Source organism: Macrosteles quadrilineatus, unplaced genomic scaffold (genome assembly GCF_028750875.1).
Source record: "Macrosteles quadrilineatus isolate MER2022 unplaced genomic scaffold, UCM_ALF_1.0 Scaffold_7__1_contigs__length_78375512, whole genome shotgun sequence".
NCBI lineage: Eukaryota > Metazoa > Arthropoda > Insecta > Hemiptera > Cicadellidae > Macrosteles > Macrosteles quadrilineatus.
In genome coordinates, this window is record NW_026542600.1 from 16,190,834 (window position 1) to 16,211,102 (window position 20,269).

The window sequence follows — 20,269 nt, forward strand, 5'->3', positions numbered from 1 at the left end:
TCCCACCAGCCTAAAAAATAGCAGCTCTGGACAGCATATGGACCCTTAGCAGCTTGTACAAGAACCTCATGTACAATGGCTGGACTTTCAGCTCCTCAGCCAGAACATCCGTTGGCACCTCCCGATAGCGGTATCCCTGACGCACTCCCACCAGCCTCAAAAATAGCAGCTCTGGACAGCATATGGACCCTTAGCAGCTTGTACAAGAACCTCATGTACAATGGCAGGACTTTCAGCTCCTCAGCCAGAACATCCGTTGGCACCTCCCGATAGCGGTATCCCTGACGCACTCCCACCAGCCTCAAAAATCTTTTTTGGGTTGCTTCTAGACGACTGCGTCCACCCACTAAACTAGCTTTGTTTTAAACAGTCAAATCTGTTCATCGGCATATAAATATAAAAGATGTTTTCCCTTAGTACAATACTCCGTGTATACGGAGTCCAGATCGGGGAAGCATATTACAGACACTGCCTCACCATTGCACAATAGAGAGTTTTCAATGCAGTTGGGTTATTCATACCTTTGGTAGAACGGGAGATGAAACCGAGCAGCCTGTTACCCTTGCTAACCTATGAGTTTATATGCTCTTCGAAACTCAGATCGCTGCTGAATATCACCCCCAAATCTTGTACTGGCTCTTACTGGTTATTTTTGTGATTTTCTTTATTTCAACTTTAAGGTTAAAGCTGCAAGTTTAACGTTTGAACATACAAATAGATACCATACATTAAAAACAACAAGAAACAAGTAGGTAATAAAACTAGGGTACCTGGAAACAATAATAAGTTCGATAGTAAATGGTAACTTTGATAGCCTATAGTGAACTATATGGTGTTAATATGGGCATTCAGTTACAAAGTTATTGCGTAAAGCGTGGTTAGGCTGTTTTAAATCAAACGCTAACTAAATAAATATTATTATAATGATTGCGAGTAAATCATATTAATCAATCTAATTGTTATATTACCGTGAGCCTTATTAGATTTAGACTATGTACATATTCTGTATCATTCTTTGGTTTTTTAAATAAGTCAATTAAGAGCTATACAATTATTATTTCATCTATAGGAAAATATGATTAAAATAATAAATATACATATACAGAGGTATCAAATATTAATCAAAACTATGGTTTCCCAAGCTCTCTTTAGGTGGTATTACATTTAATATTTCATGATTTTTTCAAACAATATTAAATTAATTCCGATAAAATAGTATTTCTACAGTATCAGAAGCATAGTATGTTTTTTGATGATGGACAGAACACTTAACAGCCAATCATTAATTGTAGTATTTTAATTTTAATTACAAGCAAATATGAATAACAGACCAATAATTGATACTATACTAAAAGATTTCCCATGAAACTTTCAAGATAGATTAAAATTTTGTATCAATAAAGACAATCGTAATATACTATTGATACTGTACTCAGTTTAAATGTAATTTCTATCAATTAATAGGTGAAATATTAAAAGCTTTTTTTACGAAATTAAATTATCTTTTTGAACTTATCGTTTACACGCTTGCTCGTGTTTTTGGAAAAATAGTCCATTAAGAATTGCTAATATCAGTTAATCTAGTATTTATTAACACAAGTATTTAACAACACAAGTTTACGAAAAAAATTCATTATTTTACGTCTTCAAATAAAAAAGGAACACTCAATCAACAAAATAATGATAACAAACACAAGCTTAATATTAAATCAGAAAACGAAAATGCATTACTTTTATTACAAAAACAAAAGCTTATAAGAAATTCGTTCTGAATATAAGGGGACTTTTGGTTATTATTAAAATAAATTAATATCAAAATAAAAAATACGTTCATCCTAGCTCTGTGTAAGCAAATTGTACGAAAAGAAATACGAATACAAATCATGACCACTTATATCCTTAGCACAAATTTGCATAACTATCAGCAAGAGCAATGGCCTATTTCACTTGGGAGAAAAGATTGTTCAAGACGTAAGAAAAAAAGATTAATTGAAACAGAAAAATATAAAACCATCGTAGATTTAAAGTCTTGTAGATGTTTACCCCGGGCTCACAATAATCTATTTGGAATGGCCATTATTCTGAATATCTTTACAAGTCTAATCTCGGAATGTACGCGAAGCCGATGTTGAGGGGACTCCTAATCGTGTTATTTGCATTGGATTCACGCTTTGAGGCCGCTTCTAGCCCTGTTCCTACTCCAACAATGGATTATGTTTTCTACTTCATTATAAAACAATTTCCCTCGTCGCAAAAACCGTTATTAAATAAACCCAATCTCAATAAGACGTACATTTTTGAGATTAGATTCAAATACTTGGTTGCAGGCCTTTAAGTTACCTTTTTTTTACCTCGATTGAAAATCTAATTTCCGAACCACAATAAAAATTGTTTTTAGGAAACAGAATGACTATTCCTTCATTTAAAAAGTGTTTTTCACTGTACTTTTTTGCAAACATGTATTGCTTTGAAATGGTGGGTCAAAATTTTTTTACAAATATCTACTTTTTAATTTTTCCCATGACTTTGATCATGGGAAAAACATTAACATTAAAGGCGGCTCAAGTCTTTTTTTCCCATGACTTTGATCATGGGAAAAACATTAACATTAAAGGCGGCTCAAGTCTTTAAGGACAGCTAAGAAAGTCTGAAACCGTTATACATTGATTGAATATAAATACAGTTATTTGACACATAAAAAAATGTTCAATAATATATTTATTTTATTGAATTTTTGATAAATATAATAATAATAGTAAGACATCAAGATCATCAAGATTGGGTCACGGAAATGGAGTGTTATGGGGTTTAAAACTGTTCAAAAATAGTTTTTTTTCCTTTTTCCCTTTTCGGCCCAATTTCCTTTGCAACCTTCGTGTAAAAATGAAGAAAACAATTGTTACATTGAAGCAATGTTGTACAATTTAAAATAACCAGGTGAATAAAAAAAAACGGTACATTTAAAATACCAACGTTATACTTATGGAGAAAAAGAAAACTAACGTAGTTTCTTAGTTTATGGTGTTTTTTATCCAATTCCGAAATATTTTTATTTGATTCCCTACTCTTGACATTTGATCAAAAACACTTTTTTCCCTCCTGATACCTAAATTGTCGTTAAACCTAATCCTATTTGAATAGGCATATGACTTGTTTACGAAGATATTTGAGTAAAAGTCCAATCAAACTATTTGAAATTAGCTTTGTCTGCAGGTTTGCTGCGGCGAGGTTATTTATTATTCACGCTCTCATACGATAGTAATATAACACGTCTATTAACAGTTTTAAACGTCCTTACACTCATATTAACAATGTTTACAAGACGATATTGGAGTGATAGTATAGGACTATATAGGAGATACATTATATATATAATTGTGAAACAATTTAACAATTTTGACCGATTTAAGGCCGGGTTTTCCCATGCGCGGAAGTGGAGAGCGGAGAGAGGAACGCGGACAGTGGACTTTACTTGTCTTAGGTAATTTAATGTTACTGTTTTCCTAGAAGCGGAGCGGAATACCATGTTAATCTCTTATCCGCTCTCCGCTTCCGCGTCTAGGAAAACCCGGCTTTAGATCAGTCATGGTATTTATCGTCAAGCCCAATCGGGGACTAAACCTGGGTTTGTGAACCGTTTGATCTGATGATGGCCGATCCTACGCTCTTTTATACACACTTACCAACCTGCAAATGTTTGGACTGTAATTATAGAATTATAAAAGTGTTCGAAAACGTATTTTATAATATTAGCATCTACTGTAGCTAATGGTCAGTCTTCCAACGCATTACAAATGTATTTATATTCTCAACAATGAGTGGAGGTCGTGTTAAATTGTTTACTGGTGACGTGCTAGTTCCCGTCGCGACACGTCTTACATCGTAAAATATATTTATTTTCCCAAGTTTACTAGCTGTGTAAAGCACCTCCCTTTGTTTACAAGCTTCCGACTAAGGGTGCCGTAAGGAAGCCGGAAGAGCGTAATTTCAATCTCATCCATTACTTTACAACCTTTTCATACTAATTTAATTTCACCCTTCCTCATTCTTCCCTCTGAAAAAAAAAACTTATTGGTATTTAGAAGAATCGCTAGAGAATATTCATCTAAAACTAAGATGTTGTAACAGTTGACTTAAAAATATCAAGAAGTTGTCATAGTACAACTTTTAATTTCTTATTTTAAAAACGTGCATGATGAAACTTATTTCTTATGATTTGATTTTGATCAATTGATGCGACCAGGTAAAGAACAGTAGGCCAGTGTCTCTTGTTTACTTTTGTTTAAAATGTTGTTGTGGTTTTCAAGTCAAATGGTTTGGTTGGAATAGTGATTTCAGTTCGAGACCCCGCTAATTACTGACATCCTTTATCTATGTGATAACGACATAATTTGGTAATTACGAACGGAATGGAAAGACTTTTTTTGTGTGATCTGACGAAGAGTGGCCAGAAGATAACTGGTGTTTACTTTTAGACTATTGGTCTGGGATATTATGATAGATTTGTTCAGAGGTTAACAAATTCCCAACTTCGGTACTCCTCTGTTATATGGAAAGTTACTGTATGTTTGGTCAGATTGGGTATAGCTAGTTCCGTATAGTTATATCTACAAATGATATCTTATTATATTGAGCTACATTAACCTATTCCAACTTAACCTATTCCATATAAGTGTGATCAGTATAACAGAAAAGTATCCAAACTTTTCATGACTTGTTCTATTGTTTCAGACTTGGTTGAACATAGTTTGTCTTATTGTGGCAGACTAATTTGAATTTGACTTTGCTTTACTTTTCCAAAGAAAGTGGAACATGATTTATGTTTACTGATCCAAACTTTATCAATCTATGTTTATACCTTATAAGATTGTCAACAACTTTATTTAGATTCTTCAGTTAGCAAGGCCAACCCGGAAGTAGTTATATGGCTGAAAGTAACGTTGCATCGGAACAACGTTAAATGACGGAATTGCCCAGCATACAGTAGATCCCCAACTGTTAATAAATTCATCTGTTCCACCATTCCACACTAGACTTAATTTAAGTGTGTTAACTATTTGTACTGAAAAGAATTTGACTTTTTATTTTCTTATCCGACAAGACAGAAGCTGAAAAGTGTGATCTGGTTCCAACAAAGACAGAAGCTGATAAGTGATTTCTTGTCCCATCCAAGACAGAAGCTGAGAAGTGATTTATTGTCCCAACCAAGACAGAAGCTGAGAAGTGCTTTCTTGTTCCAACCAAGACAGAAGCTGAGAAGTGCTTTCTTGTTCCAACTAAAACAGAAGCTGAGAAGTGATTTCTTGTTCCAACCAAGACAGAAGCTGAGAAGTGCTTTCTTGTCCCAACCAAGACAGAAGCTGAGAAGTGCTTTCTTGTCCCAACCAAGACAGAAGCTGAGAAGTGCTTTCTTGTCCCAACCAAGACAGAAGCTGAGAAGTGCTTTCTTGTCCCAACCAAGACAGAAGCTGAGAAGTGTTTTCTTGTTTCAACCAAGACAGAAGCTGATAAGTGTTTTCTTGTTTCAACCAAGACAGGATCTGAGAAGTGATTTCTTATTTTAACCAAGACAGAAGCTGATAAGTGATTTCTCTTGTTCCAATCAAGACAGAAGCTGATAAGTGATTTCTTGTTCCAGTCAAGACAGAAACTGAGAAGTGCTTTCTTGTTTCAACCAAGACAGAAGCTGATAAGTGATTTCTTGTTCCAGCCAAGACAGAAGATGAGAAGTGATTTCTTGTCCCAACCAAGACAGAAGATGAGAAGTGCTTTCTTGTTCCAACCAAGACAGAAGCTGAGAAGTGCTTTCTTGTTCCAACCAAGACAGAAGCTGAAGAGTGATTTCTTGTTCCAACCAAGAGAGAAGCTGAGAAGTGCTTTCTTGTTCCAACCAAGACAGAAGCTGAAGAGTGATTTCTTGTTCCGATCAATACAGAAGCTGAGAAGTGCTTTCTTGTTCCAACCAAGACAGAAGCTAAAAAGTGATTTCTTGTTCCAACCAAATCAGGAATTGATAATATTTTCTTGTCTCAGTCAAAACTGAGCTGAAGTAGTGTTGTCTTCTTCCTGACAAAGCAGAACCTGAGAAGTGCTTTCCTGCTTCAACCAAGACAGAACATCAATAATGATTGCTTGTTTTTACTAAGACAGCACCTGAGTAGGCCTAATGTTTTCTTGTCCCAGTCACGACAGAATCTAAATAGTGTTTCTTGTTCAGCCTTTACATAGATTGAATTGCATTTTCTTGTTGCAGACTGGGCTGGGAGGGTCGCAGATGATGGTGGACAAGACGGGCGTGGGTCCTGACGGAGACGATGCTGCTGTTGAGCCCGAAGCTTCAGACCCAGACGAAAACCCTGATGATGAACAAGGCAACGGTGAAGATAGTCCTTGTCCATCTCTTAAGCATGAGGACAGCATCGTCTCCGGAGAGAAGGGGCCGTACAGCAGGTAAACACATTAGAAAACAATTGTCTCGATCTTAAATTAGGACTTCACTAGTCTTCCTGTATCATTTGAAATTCCGTGAACATTTTTGGAATTCCTCTAAATAATTAGTTTACTACTCCCCTTCCATTATTACAATTCTTTATTTGACCATAGAGAACCTAATCTACACCAAGTTATGATAAAAACTAGTAAGTTCTTTCACATTAGTTAATTTATGGAACTAAAATTAAATTCACCCAACTTGTGCTGTGAAAGAAGTTGAAGCCTCTAAGGAAGGAAATGAAGTAACCTCATATGTTAAACAAACATAGTCAGGTTTGCATGATACGTATTAATTAAATCTAACAATATACTAAACAAATAATGAACTTCGACCTTAACACTGAATTCTTAACAAGACTAAATTCACAATGACATACAAGAAATATAAGTGATTGGTCTATCTAAGAACCCATTCCGTTAGGCATTGAAATTATTAAAACATTTAGCTTATTGAAAAAAAACCATGAAATAACATTTCAAGTTTGATTTATTATATAAAAAACTCAAAACTGTATTTTATTTATATACAACATAAATACTCTAAGGTAACCCCTAAATCTCTTTTATTATTACAATCACGATAGTTATATATATATACTTAAAAAGACACTGAATAAATTTAATTAAGGGAATAACAGACACTGTGTTCTTGTAGATTGTCAATGGTTAGCGGAGTAAAGATAGTTTGTTAACCAACAACACTTTAATGAAAACTATTTTTGAAACAAAAATGTTGAATTACATTCAGTAACTTTTATCCGGAGAGGGAATACAGTATTGTGGATACTGGATAGGTCGAGTCATTTTAACAGCTCAACAGTAACAGTCACTATTTTTTATCTTCCTAGGTTATCAAATATGATTGATAAATGATAACTTTATAATATTATTTTACAAGTTCGAGCTTATAAAAATCATGATTGCATCAAAAACCATATCATTGTCTCCATCAGAACTCTTCGATAAACTTTTTACCATGTATGGTGTACAACTTTGGTATAGTTTACGTTGTTAGTGGTTGTAAGGGTTGGATCGGGTCGTAATTGGATTAGGAGGGTACTCAGCTAAGGGAGGGGAGACAGCACGATTACTGGATCAGGTTCAGACCATATGACGGGGTAGTAGTGCGACGTGATGGTGGAGTGATCGCGAAAGTAGTTACGACAACTGACGGACCATTGTCTATGACTCAAGATAGAGGATTTGCCTATAAGTGGCTTAGTATCGGAGTGGAAGCAGTATTAGTGCTCCCAATTCTTCGTCTGCCTGGCTCATTGGTTCGCGAGTCTCAACACCAGTCGGTCTCTAGACGTCAGACGTAAGTCACCAATAGGTGTCGATCGTGTTGTGACCGGTTACGTCATGTCAACCAATCGTTATTTGTGTTAAACATTTTAACTTTGTTAGCGGAAAAACTTTCTCTAGCTTTCCTCGTAGTTCTTTGATTTGGATCGGTTTTATTTCAATTTTTTACCAATAAAACATAATTTCGATGTTTGTTATTTTTAACATGTTAAACTATTTATTTAAACTTGGGCAGTATTTAAAGCTGTGGATTTGTTTCGATTAAGTGTTTAACAGTGCAAATGAGAATCTAAGACGTTTCAGAGGGCATAAAATAAATTTATAATTTTCCATAAATATAAATATCTTTCTATTTACTGCCGCCTAATCTATTCTTCGCGGTTCTCGCAATCATAAGAGACATTCGAAGTTGAAAAACACTGTTTTGTTTGCGTTTTGACCATCCTCGAGTAACGAACCACGGACGTGAAGCAGTAAGGGCCGAATGTTTATAGTGGATGACGGCGTGTATGATCAACTCGTCCAACGACTTGCTCACTGTAGGCAAGTCTAGAACTTCCAGAAGACTTTCGTGCCCAACTGAATGGCTTGACGAGAATCTGTCGTGAGTACAGAGCTTTGATAAATGATAAATATTGTACTATATTATTACATGTTCATTTAGATTATTACGGGTTATAAGCTAAATACGTGTTTAAGGTTGTAAGGTAACTCATGGATAGCTGAGTGGTTACAGTGCTAGCCTGACAGTCAGAAGGTCGCTGGTCGATCGCAAAAGATCACTATTTTTCTGACCATTAGAAACTTGATCCAGTATGCCTTGGATGTTGATCTTTAAAAAATAGTTCTGGCTAAAGAAACACATGATTTTTGTAACGGACCAATCCAACAGATCATTTCCCTAAATTGTTCACTCTCCACGCATTAAATTTAAACTTAAATAAGCACTCAGATGAACGCCCGTTTCTCAAAGAAAGTATTGATGAATTCGCCTTCATCTAGAGCGATTTTTGTTCATAGACAGATTATTAAACAACGGGAAATACCCCCTCTACTTCTGTGTACCCGGTTTTATAAAAAAACACAGTAAAATTGTTATGTTGCTGCCAACATGTGCAAAAGTAAAAACACCTATCATATCAGTGTTTTTAGTAACTAGGCGAAACAACCAACAACAACAACAACGAAGGTTTTTTTAACACGACAAATAAGTTTACTTATTGACAAAGTGTAGTAAATAGGATGCGAGAAAGGGGGCCATCTGCTGAAAAATAAATATATTGCTTTATAATGATGGCAAAGGGGCTGATTCATTTTAATGTATTTTGTTAACATAATTCGAATCATTACATACAGCACTAAAATCTAAATATTAATTTATTTTCATCCATTTTTAATTCATTCCTCCAAAATTTACAATAGGCAAATTTCGATAAACAATGGTACATGCGTTCGTTAATTGGTCGTGACCTTTTTCTTATTTATTTTGAGTAAACTCTGCTAATGTATTGCATTCATCATATGAAAAATTTCCATTTTGTCCTAAAAGTTGACAATGTTTTCACAACGTTTTAAAATTTCACAATACTGGCCCAAATATTCTTAGGTATGGTACATATTGCGAATATACAAATATGGCCCAATTTTACTGAAGATAAGAGTAAAGGTCAGTTCTTATTACGAACTATGCCTTAATGACTCAACATTGTAAACAACCTGATCGTAGTCAACAATTAACTGGAGACAAAAAAAGTTAGTCTTATTAAGTTTATTCCTAAACACCGTAGTATGAGAGCGGATATAATGTGTAAACTGCAATTGTAAATGAGTTAGTAACTAATTAATGTTAAGGAAAATATGATGAAACATTCTGTTGTAAGTTGACTTAAAACCTTAAGTAATGTAAACGTTTAATTTTAATAGTTTAATACAATTCGCACGTTTAAGATTGATGTAACTTTGTAAATATGGAGTATGTGTTCTATTGATAACAGGTTACAAGCTGACGGTGCTTAATTAGCATTCAAAAACATGTAAACGCATAAGTTTTTAACCCATCTGTGTTTCCTTTTTTTGCTCTCACGTGCTAAACCTTTTCTTAGAGATTGGGGAATAATTCAAAATAGCTTGGACTGCAACAACTCACAGACAAGTAGTGCGGTTCTGATCAGTTTGATGTTCATGACTTTGATCAGATTGCTGTGCTTGGCTATGATCAGATTATTGTGCTTGGCTTCTATCTGTTTGCTATGCATGGCTCTGATCAATTTGCTGTGCATACATGCCTCTCCATTTTACTATTTTACTTATTTAAAACTTTTAACAGTGTGTAGTTTCCCTTAGATTTCCCTACACTATTTTATATCTTAGATTCACTAAGAGAAATAGGATCAGGTGCTGCAACTTCATGAAAACAATTTTTAACCAATCTCGATAACCAGGGTGTATCGTAGAATAACATACATATAATTATGGTTTGATTAATAAAATTAAGCAACAATTACCATAAAACCATGGGAACATTCAACATAAAGCATGGATATTTACTATAGTACCTATTGTACCATAAATCCAATAATACAATAATCCATTTAGTTTTCGAAAAAAAAATTAGAAATAACTACATATATAAGACTCTAGAAAACAAATACTATTCTCATGCAGTATTTACTTGAATAAATACACTCCAGAAAATGTCAAAAAGAGAAGAGGAAAAGCAGTACAAAGAATATGACAATTGAATAATGGCCTTATTCCATTGCCATTTCCTTCTTCGAGATGTTAAAAATTTAGATTCAGTCCACTCAAAGCAGATCTTGAAAATGTAAACTTAACCTCATACATTGTCGAGCAGTCTATTTACTTCGTACTTTTTATTCCAACTTTTGTACAGTACTATATGTTTTAATCTTTTGCAATTTCCAAGCAACATCTCATTTTTGTCTTACCATTTTAACTAGGGAATCCCTCTCTCCTCTTAAAATCTGGATAAACCTTTGTAATAGGCATTTAAAACAGTAAGTTGTAAAAGAGGAACCAAAGCATTTTTTCGAAAAGTGGGTTTTTCTGAACACTGTATTCTAAACACTTTTAAAGATTGTGAATAGAATTTTTTTTACGTGGTCAGCGCCTCCAAAATTCTTTTCTACAATTATTTTAAAAAGAGTAAAAAATACAGCAATTTCTCATTTACCTGCAAACGGACTTCAGTAGATTGTATCATTTTCGTGTTCTACGTTAAATTTTGAATAAGAATAACTGAAAATGATGGAGGATCAATAGTAAAATGCCATAGTAGATAGTTCCAAAGATAAAAATTAAGGTCTTTGATAAAAACTAAAATCTTGGTTTAATGCACTTTTACACCCTATTTACAAGAAGGTAGCAAAATATGTTAAAAATATGCCATTTTATTTATAAGCTTTCTAAACGTATGCTACACTATTAAGTTTTATATCTGCATTCAACAAAGCTTGTATTTTTGTTTCAGTTTGAACCGTGAAAATAGTAAAACGTTCCCTGTTTTCTAGTTTTCAAACCACTAAAAGAAACAAAAACAGATCTACACATCAATAGTGTAGCATATGGTTGGAAGGCCTATAAAATTGTACAGTTTTTAACATATTTTACTACTTTCACCATTTCTATAAAATTCAAACAATTCTTTGGGAAGACAATTTTTAGACTTGTAACCTTATACATGCATCATCACTTTTTATTTACTGTGCACTTACACCAAAAGATATTTAATACTTTGCACTTACACCAAAAGATATTTAACACTGATGACCAGCCACCCTTTATTCATTTTAGAAGTAACTACAGCCATTACAATTATTTTCTTACTGTTAATCAATTGACACAAACATTCCCTAAGTAAAAATTTCCACTAAAACTAACTTTTGAACTCTGAAGCACGAAGCTTAACCTATAATATGTTGTATTTGATCCTTTTTGTGTAAAACAAATAGGCACTCCTTGGTAAAACAAGCGTTCCGCAAAGGTAATTTAGTTTTAAATAAAATGTATTCTTATTTTGAAAGCAATCCTAATATGAAGTGATGATATGGTTTCCTGAAAACCATTAAATCCATGTCCTACTTATATTGAAATAATCCCTATAGTGATATAATCCCATGTAATGGTTTTTAGTTTTTATCTTTGACTAATGGTCTTTGAATAATGATACTATCTACAAATGTCTGTTTCCAGATTAAAACAATGCATTATTAAACAATAATTTTGTTTAGAGTTATTTGACCTTAAACAAAGGTTTAACATTTTAACACAAGCCCTAGGGTGAGTTATTTAAAATAAAGTTAGTCCAATGGAACAAAATGCAGGTCAACCTTTAGAGATATTTTGTTATTAGACCTGAGTATATTTATTTACTCACATAAAAGTTGTTTAGTATAAAATTGCATTTTAACATTCATAGTGTGGTTTATAATTTGTTTAGCAAATTTCGTTTGTTCAAACAATCTCACGAGAAAAATTAAAAATACATCTCAGAAAAGTATGTAAAGGGGTGTATATAAAAGAGAGAGGCGGTAGCTCACTTTAAGTTTTGGCAATTTGATTTAATAAAATGATTACTTATACATTGCAGACACTACCATCATTGTAGGTAATTCTTTTACTAGTTATCTTAGTAACGTCAGTATGGATTACTGAAATTTAATATACAGGGTGAGTTTTAAATGAGTTCCCCCCTACTTTTTTCTACATTTCTTAAGATATCAACTCCAGACGACGTCAGATCATTGTAGAGTAGTAAGTACTTCATTTTGACTGGGTATAAATTTTTGGCCGCCATCTTGGATCCGCCATATTGGATACAAAGTTTTTTTTCAAATGTAAAGTTAGGATTGTGACCCATTATTCCAAACTAGAATTTTACGCTGATTACAATGCCGCAAATAGTTTTTAAAAATCGTTATCCGTTCTAAAGTTATAAGGACTTTTTATAACTTTATTTTTAGCCCATTTTAACATTGTGCATTTAAAAACTAAGACCATAATCTCAAAATAGTGCTAGATAAAGATAAGTATACACCACCATTCATTTCCGACCTATTTTCACTTGGTTATGACGGATGTATTTTTTTCGGCCACCATCTTGGATCCGCCATTTTGAAATGTGACAAATTAATTTAAATATGAAGGTGGTGTTGTGACCCATCATTTTCAATTACTTTTTTATGCTGAACTCAATGCCGCAATCCGTTTTTGGTTATCAAGCTTTCTTGATGAAATATTAAAATTATCTTATTTAAAATTTCAATAATTAAAAAACCAAACATGCAAATTAAAGACTGATTACGGCATTGAGTTCAGCATAAAAAAGTAGTTGAAAATGATGGGTCACAACACCACCTTCATATTTAAATTAATTTGTCACATTTCAAAATGGCGGATCCAAGATGGCGGCCGAAAAAAATACATCCGTCATAACCAAGTGAAAATAGGTCGACAATGAATGGGGGTGTATACTTATCTTTATCTAGCACTATTTTGAGATTATGGTCTTAGTTTTTAAATGCACAATGTTAAAATGGGCTAAAAATAAAGTTATAAAAAGTCCTTATAACTTTAGAAAGGATAAAGATTTTTAAAAACTATTTGCAGCATTGTAATCAACGTAAAATTCTTGTTTGGAATAATGGGTCACAACCCTACCTTTACATTAAAAAAAAACTTTGTATCCAATATGGCGGATCCAAGATGGCGGCCAAAAATGTATACCCAGTCAAAATGAAGTAGTTACTACTGTACAATGATCTGACGTGGTCCGGAGTTGATATCTTAAGAAATGTAGAAAAAAGTAGGGGGGGAACTCATTTAAAACTCATCCTGTATAATATATAAACGATGTTCTCTTTGAAATATCGATGATAAAACGCATAATAAGTGTAAAGACTATCTTGGATTATAGCTTAAAAATAATCAAAAGATCGAAGATTACTTTACAAGATTATTTGCCCTTGAATATCATTCAACCATCATATAGATCATACTTTTTAATTTATGTCCCAACTTAATAGTCCTAAAACAAATTCGTTATATAAAAACCATGAAACATATATACACAACGTATAGAATTAAAAGTTAATCAAAAAGTAATCGTAATTCTGTTTCAATATTACTTGTTTTTACATTAAAAAATCTAGTTTTGGTTTCTAATGCAACATGATTACAAAATAATTAAATCAATACAATAATTTAAATTGTAATTATAGCCATATTTACGTCTTCATGTAATTTGAAAACTAAAATAATATTGATGAATGTTGTGCTGAGTTGTGTACGTATTATTACACTAATTTTACTAACAAAATAAGATATGAATGAGATATGACGATATTACAGGATGTAGCTAAGCGATCCACTTGATATGCGAGTTAGCTTTAGCTTCATGTTTTCTCACCGGGTGTTTCTTACGGCTTAGATTGCTAGGTTTTGATTGGTTTTATCAGAACAACTGTTTTTTCAAATGTAGCCAAAACACGTTTTTGAATTTCTAACTCGTTCTGTTGTTTATTGAAAATAGACAAAACTTGGAATGTAGATGATTCAATTTACAAACGAAAGCTTCATCTGGTAAACCAATAAAGTATATTCGACCGGTGATTAAATAAAGTGCTATTGTAAACATAATCGCATTCAAACATTAATAATTCCAAATTGGTGAATCGTTTGAACGACCCAGATCAGTGTTTCCAACCAAATGACACGATGTCACATGTTCAATCAAATGAACTGAGCTCGGGCACAGTAAACAATTCGTAATTCATTTACAATCATCAATATTAGATTCTAGTGTAAGGTAGACTTTTGTACTGTTAAACCTTTCTAGGCCGCATTTCATTAATGGATAGTGCATGATGTGGATTGATCATTTGATTGCAAATGTTAATTTACGGATCTGCCACTAGCCTGATTAAAATAAATGTGAAGAAACTGTAGCGGGAAATGGAACCATGTTTCATTTATTTTCAATTAATTGAGTGTTTATTATTAATTTTTTGTGTTGGTGGAGCGAGCTAATCTAGTGGTAGTGTATGGGACTTTGGTCCCTGAGGCCCCGGGCTTAAATCCCACCTAATACCCAGAATTTCACCTTAGTTACAATGTCACAACCCCTAATGTTGGTAACATATATGTTAGCGAATCTGAACTCAATAATTGAGTGATGCATTTAAGATTTGACATATCTACAGAAGGTAATGAATTTTTACTTCTTCAAATTCTTTACAGAAGTGCCTTTATCGTAGATGAAAAATAATAGCAATGACCCGAGTCCTAACTAGTTTTCTCCTTATTGCTTCCCTGATCAGTTGAGAACAATATTGTTTGAACCTAATCTGGAGTTCTGTACACCACATGAATGCCTAATTTCCCTAGTCCATTATTCCCTTTTACGCACTGTAGTAGGTAAAATTTCCGTAAACCTCCCTTTAATACTCCTCATTTTCATCCATGTATTAGGTAAAAATAGTATCTGACATTCATTTAACCAATATATGTTCATATAAAAGAATTTTAAAACGAAATGATTGAATATTTTAAAATTACTAAATGGTGATAGCTACCAGTTATAGGAAAAACTTGTTTATGATAAATGCAACTTTTTAAGTAAGTAAATTAATTGAAACTAATGACGTGTACATTTTAATTAAGACACACTAAATAACAAATGAGATCTCCATGTCTTACTAATTAGACAGAATTCTACTCAGTAACATTGAATCACCTTTTTAAGTTATTTTCGATTGATTTAGGATTATTAAGAAAAATAATAGTTTTGAATAAGAATACTGCATATATAACATGCTATCTTAGGTATTCCAATAAATATATAAAAGGCATTAAATTTATACTGTTATGTTTATGATGTGCAGAGACGGAAACGAAATTAACAAATAGTGATATAATAAGCACGCTATTTTAATTTCTATATTATATGCATAAGGTTTATATTTTTTGAACTATTGCATTCCACTCAATCCTAAATCTGATCTCGTAGTTGAGATGGTATTGTTTAGTTAAAATATTCTTCAAATGACCAGCATTGGTCATATGAGTTAGACATATGAGTGCAATAGAAACATCCAATGGTACTTAAATTATATATACACTTTTACCGTACACTATAAAAAGGTAAATATCTTTAAATTAATTTTGTATGTTATACCAGCCTATTTATCAAGTTTCAGTACACTTTTCTAATAACAATCCGAAATATTCTCCGAATAAAATAACTGTCTGTCTCAGCCGAATCGAAGGGTAGAAGGGCTAATAGAACTTCTGTCTCGCGTTTTACGATCTTGTCTCTAATTTATATTTCAAGTGGGGAAATACTTCAACTGCTTGTTTTGGGGAATTGAACAAAGAAATACGAAATGGTGATTGATTTTGAACAAGCAGCAATAACAAATCTCATAATTCAATTTACGGTTTGTTATGCAATATTACTTCTAAATTTAGTTACTTTTATCTTCATTTTCAGTTACAGGTTAGGTTTTTGTTATGCAACGTTTATACTTTTGATAGTAAATACTAATTAAGATAACCTACGAAAATCTTAATTTGATACGACTGCAGATTATAAAAGTTATAAAAAAACTTTTCTAAAAATAATTTAACCCAAGTCGGTGTCACACAAATCAGCAACTATAAATAATAACTGTTATTCTGAGTAAGAATATGTACAGATTTGATTAAGTCTTTATAGTTGTAAAATTAGACAAAGAAAACAACTGTATCTAGAACACAAGTAGAAAACGTATATATAATATCAGTATTTTAGATTTACCTTTTGAACGACCATAAATAACAGTTTCTATGTTGAGCTAAACAAATATTTTATCAACCTAGAATTTGCAGTGATAAAAGATACAGAAACAATGTAGTTTATTTGTGTTTTGTCACCCGGACTGATACAAAACTACAACTTATGTAAAATCACTTTTTCCATCGTCAATCAACTATTAATTATTATATTAATAGTTTCGGAGCATTATAGCTCTATTTTATAATATTGGAATAGCATCAAAGGTTTAAAACATATATTTTTACATGTATATTATACATAAAATACAAAATTAGTAACATAATTTGAGGCCAAAAAGGTTAGTCCAGACATCAAACCAAATGTAAAAAGGGTAACGACTTAACTTGGTTTTTCATGGTTTTTATGTCGGAATGTAACCAATTTTTGTTTTGTTTTACTTTTAAATGTTTCTCTTAGTATGTTATTTTTTTATTCAATGATATTCTATAATTGAAAACTGAGCTAAAATACACAAAACTAGTAATATGATAACATAAATTCGAACAGGCCTAACAACGGTAAAAAGTACGTTACCTAACTTATTGTCAAAAAGTGACTAAAATATTTTAATTTTCATCGTCAAAACAAAGTATCAACTATAAATAATAATTGTTATGTCGAGTGCTGTAACAAATGCGTGTTTTATGACAGTTATAACGCGTCCATCGGAGACCGGGTTTTATTGACATGCCATGATGGAGCGACGGCATCGCGTTTTCCCCTGCGTTTTTATTGGTACCGTTATTTTTGGTTGTTATTTATATGGCGATCATTCTCTATCAAATGGCTACAAGACACTGTAATTTGAGTCTATTATTACTTTGGATACTTTCGTGATTCGAATGTCTGACTATTTACTTTAATACTGCAGGGTGATGTACAAGCTAGGTAATATATTAAACGGTTTTGAAACGACAACAACAGTTGTCTTAAAAGGGACTGAATGCGCTAATACTAAAAAAAACCTCAACAATCAGCATAGCCCTTAAAAAGTATACATATCCTAGGAAAGTGAAAATAGCTGCTTCTTGAAACCTTTTGTACACTTAATTTAGGTTTATAATAAAACCATACAGCTTTAAGGATATTTTGTATAGTTAAAATTCATACTTTTTAAAATCTAAGCCCCATCCCCATTGAAACGATACGATATCACTAGAGGTTTTACCTCAAATTGAAGCAAGGGTGGTTAGCAGCTTCCATTTGAAATCAATCATCATCAACATCCTTTATGTGTCTCGTTCGTGAAGACAGGGTAGTTGCAGACGTATTTCTTAAGGGTTATTAGATATTCTATTTACAAGTATCAATCAAATAACAATATGAAAAGGTTACAGTGATAACCTTTGAAACGTAACCCAGATATCATTTGTTATATAAAGATTAACATTGTATTTGCTCCAAAAGGTTTTTTTCATATTTTATTTCTTTCAATATGACTTGCCAAGTCTAACCATACAGAAGTCCTTCTCACATTAAGCTTCCAATATGGCCAGTGTTCTCGAATTCAATAGAATAATGTTACAATAGAAAGCCTTAGTAATCTCGTATGTATGACAATGTGTATAATTTCAGCATTGATTCTTTGCCTTTTATACTATTTTTTATTATGATAAATACATAACGAATTCAAAAATAATCGTATAAGTGTCATGTAATGATAATGGTTTCATGATTTGTGTGACTGTAGATTTATAGTTTCAAAATTATGAATTTTATTTAAAAATATGCAATAAGACATCCATTTTAAACCGCATATGATTCCTAGCCGATTTTGTTATTTAAGTTTATTTAAGAATAACATGAATTTGTCTTTTTGTTATAAATATTTTTTTCTTGTTACACTTGCATTCTTGCTAATGTGCTGGAAGCAACAATTTGTTTAATTAGGTATATCCTATATATATTTATATTTATTTTAATATTTTGAATGGTTTTTTTTCATTAAATCAATAATAAAATAAAAAAATGTAATGCAATACACTTGATAAATATTTTTAGTCAAAATCTGATTCAAGACAGTGATGGGAGGCTTCACTTACCATGAGATAAAAAGAAAAAGATGCTCACATTTTGTACCCCCAAATAGTATTACATTAATTTATATTGGAGGTTAAGTGGGTTAATTTAGAGCTTTAAATTCATTTAATTTTACAAACTTTAAGAATAAGTAAAAAATATTGTTCTATGATGATGTGTAATATATCGTGAGGCTGGTAAACAATAGTTAAAAAACTGATGGAGGCTACCAGAGAAACACTGTCTAAATAAAATATTTATATTTATTTCATTTATATATATAAATAACTCACCACTTCTTCGCTTTACGAACGTAGTTAGAATACTATATAAAATCTACAGAATAATTATAGGTAATACAGGAGGCCACATTTTAACTTTCCTATTGAACCTAAGCGTACCACCCATATTAATAACCTTTAGCATAAAAAAAACTAAACCGTTTAATACATTACTTAGAAGATTTACGTCTGCATTCCACACTTACTAGTAACACGAATGATATTGTCATCAATACATTGTGAAAGCCCAATTGGTCTAGTGAGATTTATTCTCTGAAGGCCTGGTTCGAATTCATCCAACCACCACCGGTTTTAGATATACAGTACTTAAGCTAAGAATAAAACGCACTTGCTCTATGGATCCTAAATAATTTTGATCTGTACATTGTATCAGTCTACAAAAATATTTCTCACAGAGTAGAGAAATTTACTCTGTTTTAAGCAACTTCCTATAAAATAAGATAGGATAATAATGTTTGTATTTTACATTGCCATGCGTAAAACCTAACAAGTATTTTTATACTGTATGTATGACCGGATTTATATCGCATGGTTTTGAAGATTATACCGTCACTAAAGATCACTAAAAAATTTACAAGACTATAAAATACGGGATAAAGTTTCATGCCGATTAGTAAGTCATTTAGTTGTACGTTATTTAAAAATAAATCAATCACGTTTAAGTATAAATATGACACCTAGCTGATCACAAGTAATAGTGTAATAATGGCCTGAAAAACACTTAGACATTTTTAACAGCCAATTCTATCTATGGAACATTTAGTTTCACATGATGGATTGGTTTATGAATTTCTCAACAAATGTCGTTCTCTCTGACCACTTTACTAAGTGTTTATTATATAATCAATAAAAGGTTACAGTACGTGCAGATTGCCTTGTGGGTGTTTGTTAATCCAGTAGGATTACGCGCGTTTCGACAAATATATTTCCATCATCAGATCCAGGACTTGAAACTTAAAATCTTGATTCTTCGACACATATGGTCACGTCAGAGTTAACACAAAACGAACATTAAACACATGTAGGCCTACTATTAAAATACCGAACAGGATATAATATGATGTAAGCATCTCTCTTGCCGAGTCTCGATTTCGGCAAGAGAGTCGAGACTTCGAGTTTTGGAGTCGAGACTCGGCAAGACATTATTGATTAGCTAATCGTTTAGAAAAACAACTACAGTATGAAGTTTATTATATATTTTAGAAGGGACTACATCGTTCACAATTATTGTCTTACTTTTAACCCATTCACACAAAAATTTTCTTAGTCAGAATTAGCGGTGAAACTATCCTACGACACTCGGAAGCAAGAAGCTTAA

The 20,269-nt window shown here is 32.4% G+C and overlaps 1 protein-coding gene across 1 annotated transcript in view; it reads left to right on the forward strand.

Annotated features, from left to right (window-relative positions):
• Window positions 1-220: 220 nt before the first annotated feature.
• The window catches only part of LOC128998823 (uncharacterized), a 116,111-nt gene continuing 96,062 nt past the window's right edge, over window positions 221-20,269 (forward strand). The window contains exons 1-4 of the mRNA XM_054425179.1: window positions 221-275; window positions 5,071-5,477; window positions 5,711-5,947; window positions 6,254-6,450. Of these exons, the coding sequence (XP_054281154.1) occupies window positions 221-275; window positions 5,071-5,477; window positions 5,711-5,947; window positions 6,254-6,450 (896 nt within the window). The remainder of the gene's footprint in view (window positions 276-5,070; window positions 5,478-5,710; window positions 5,948-6,253; window positions 6,451-20,269) is intronic.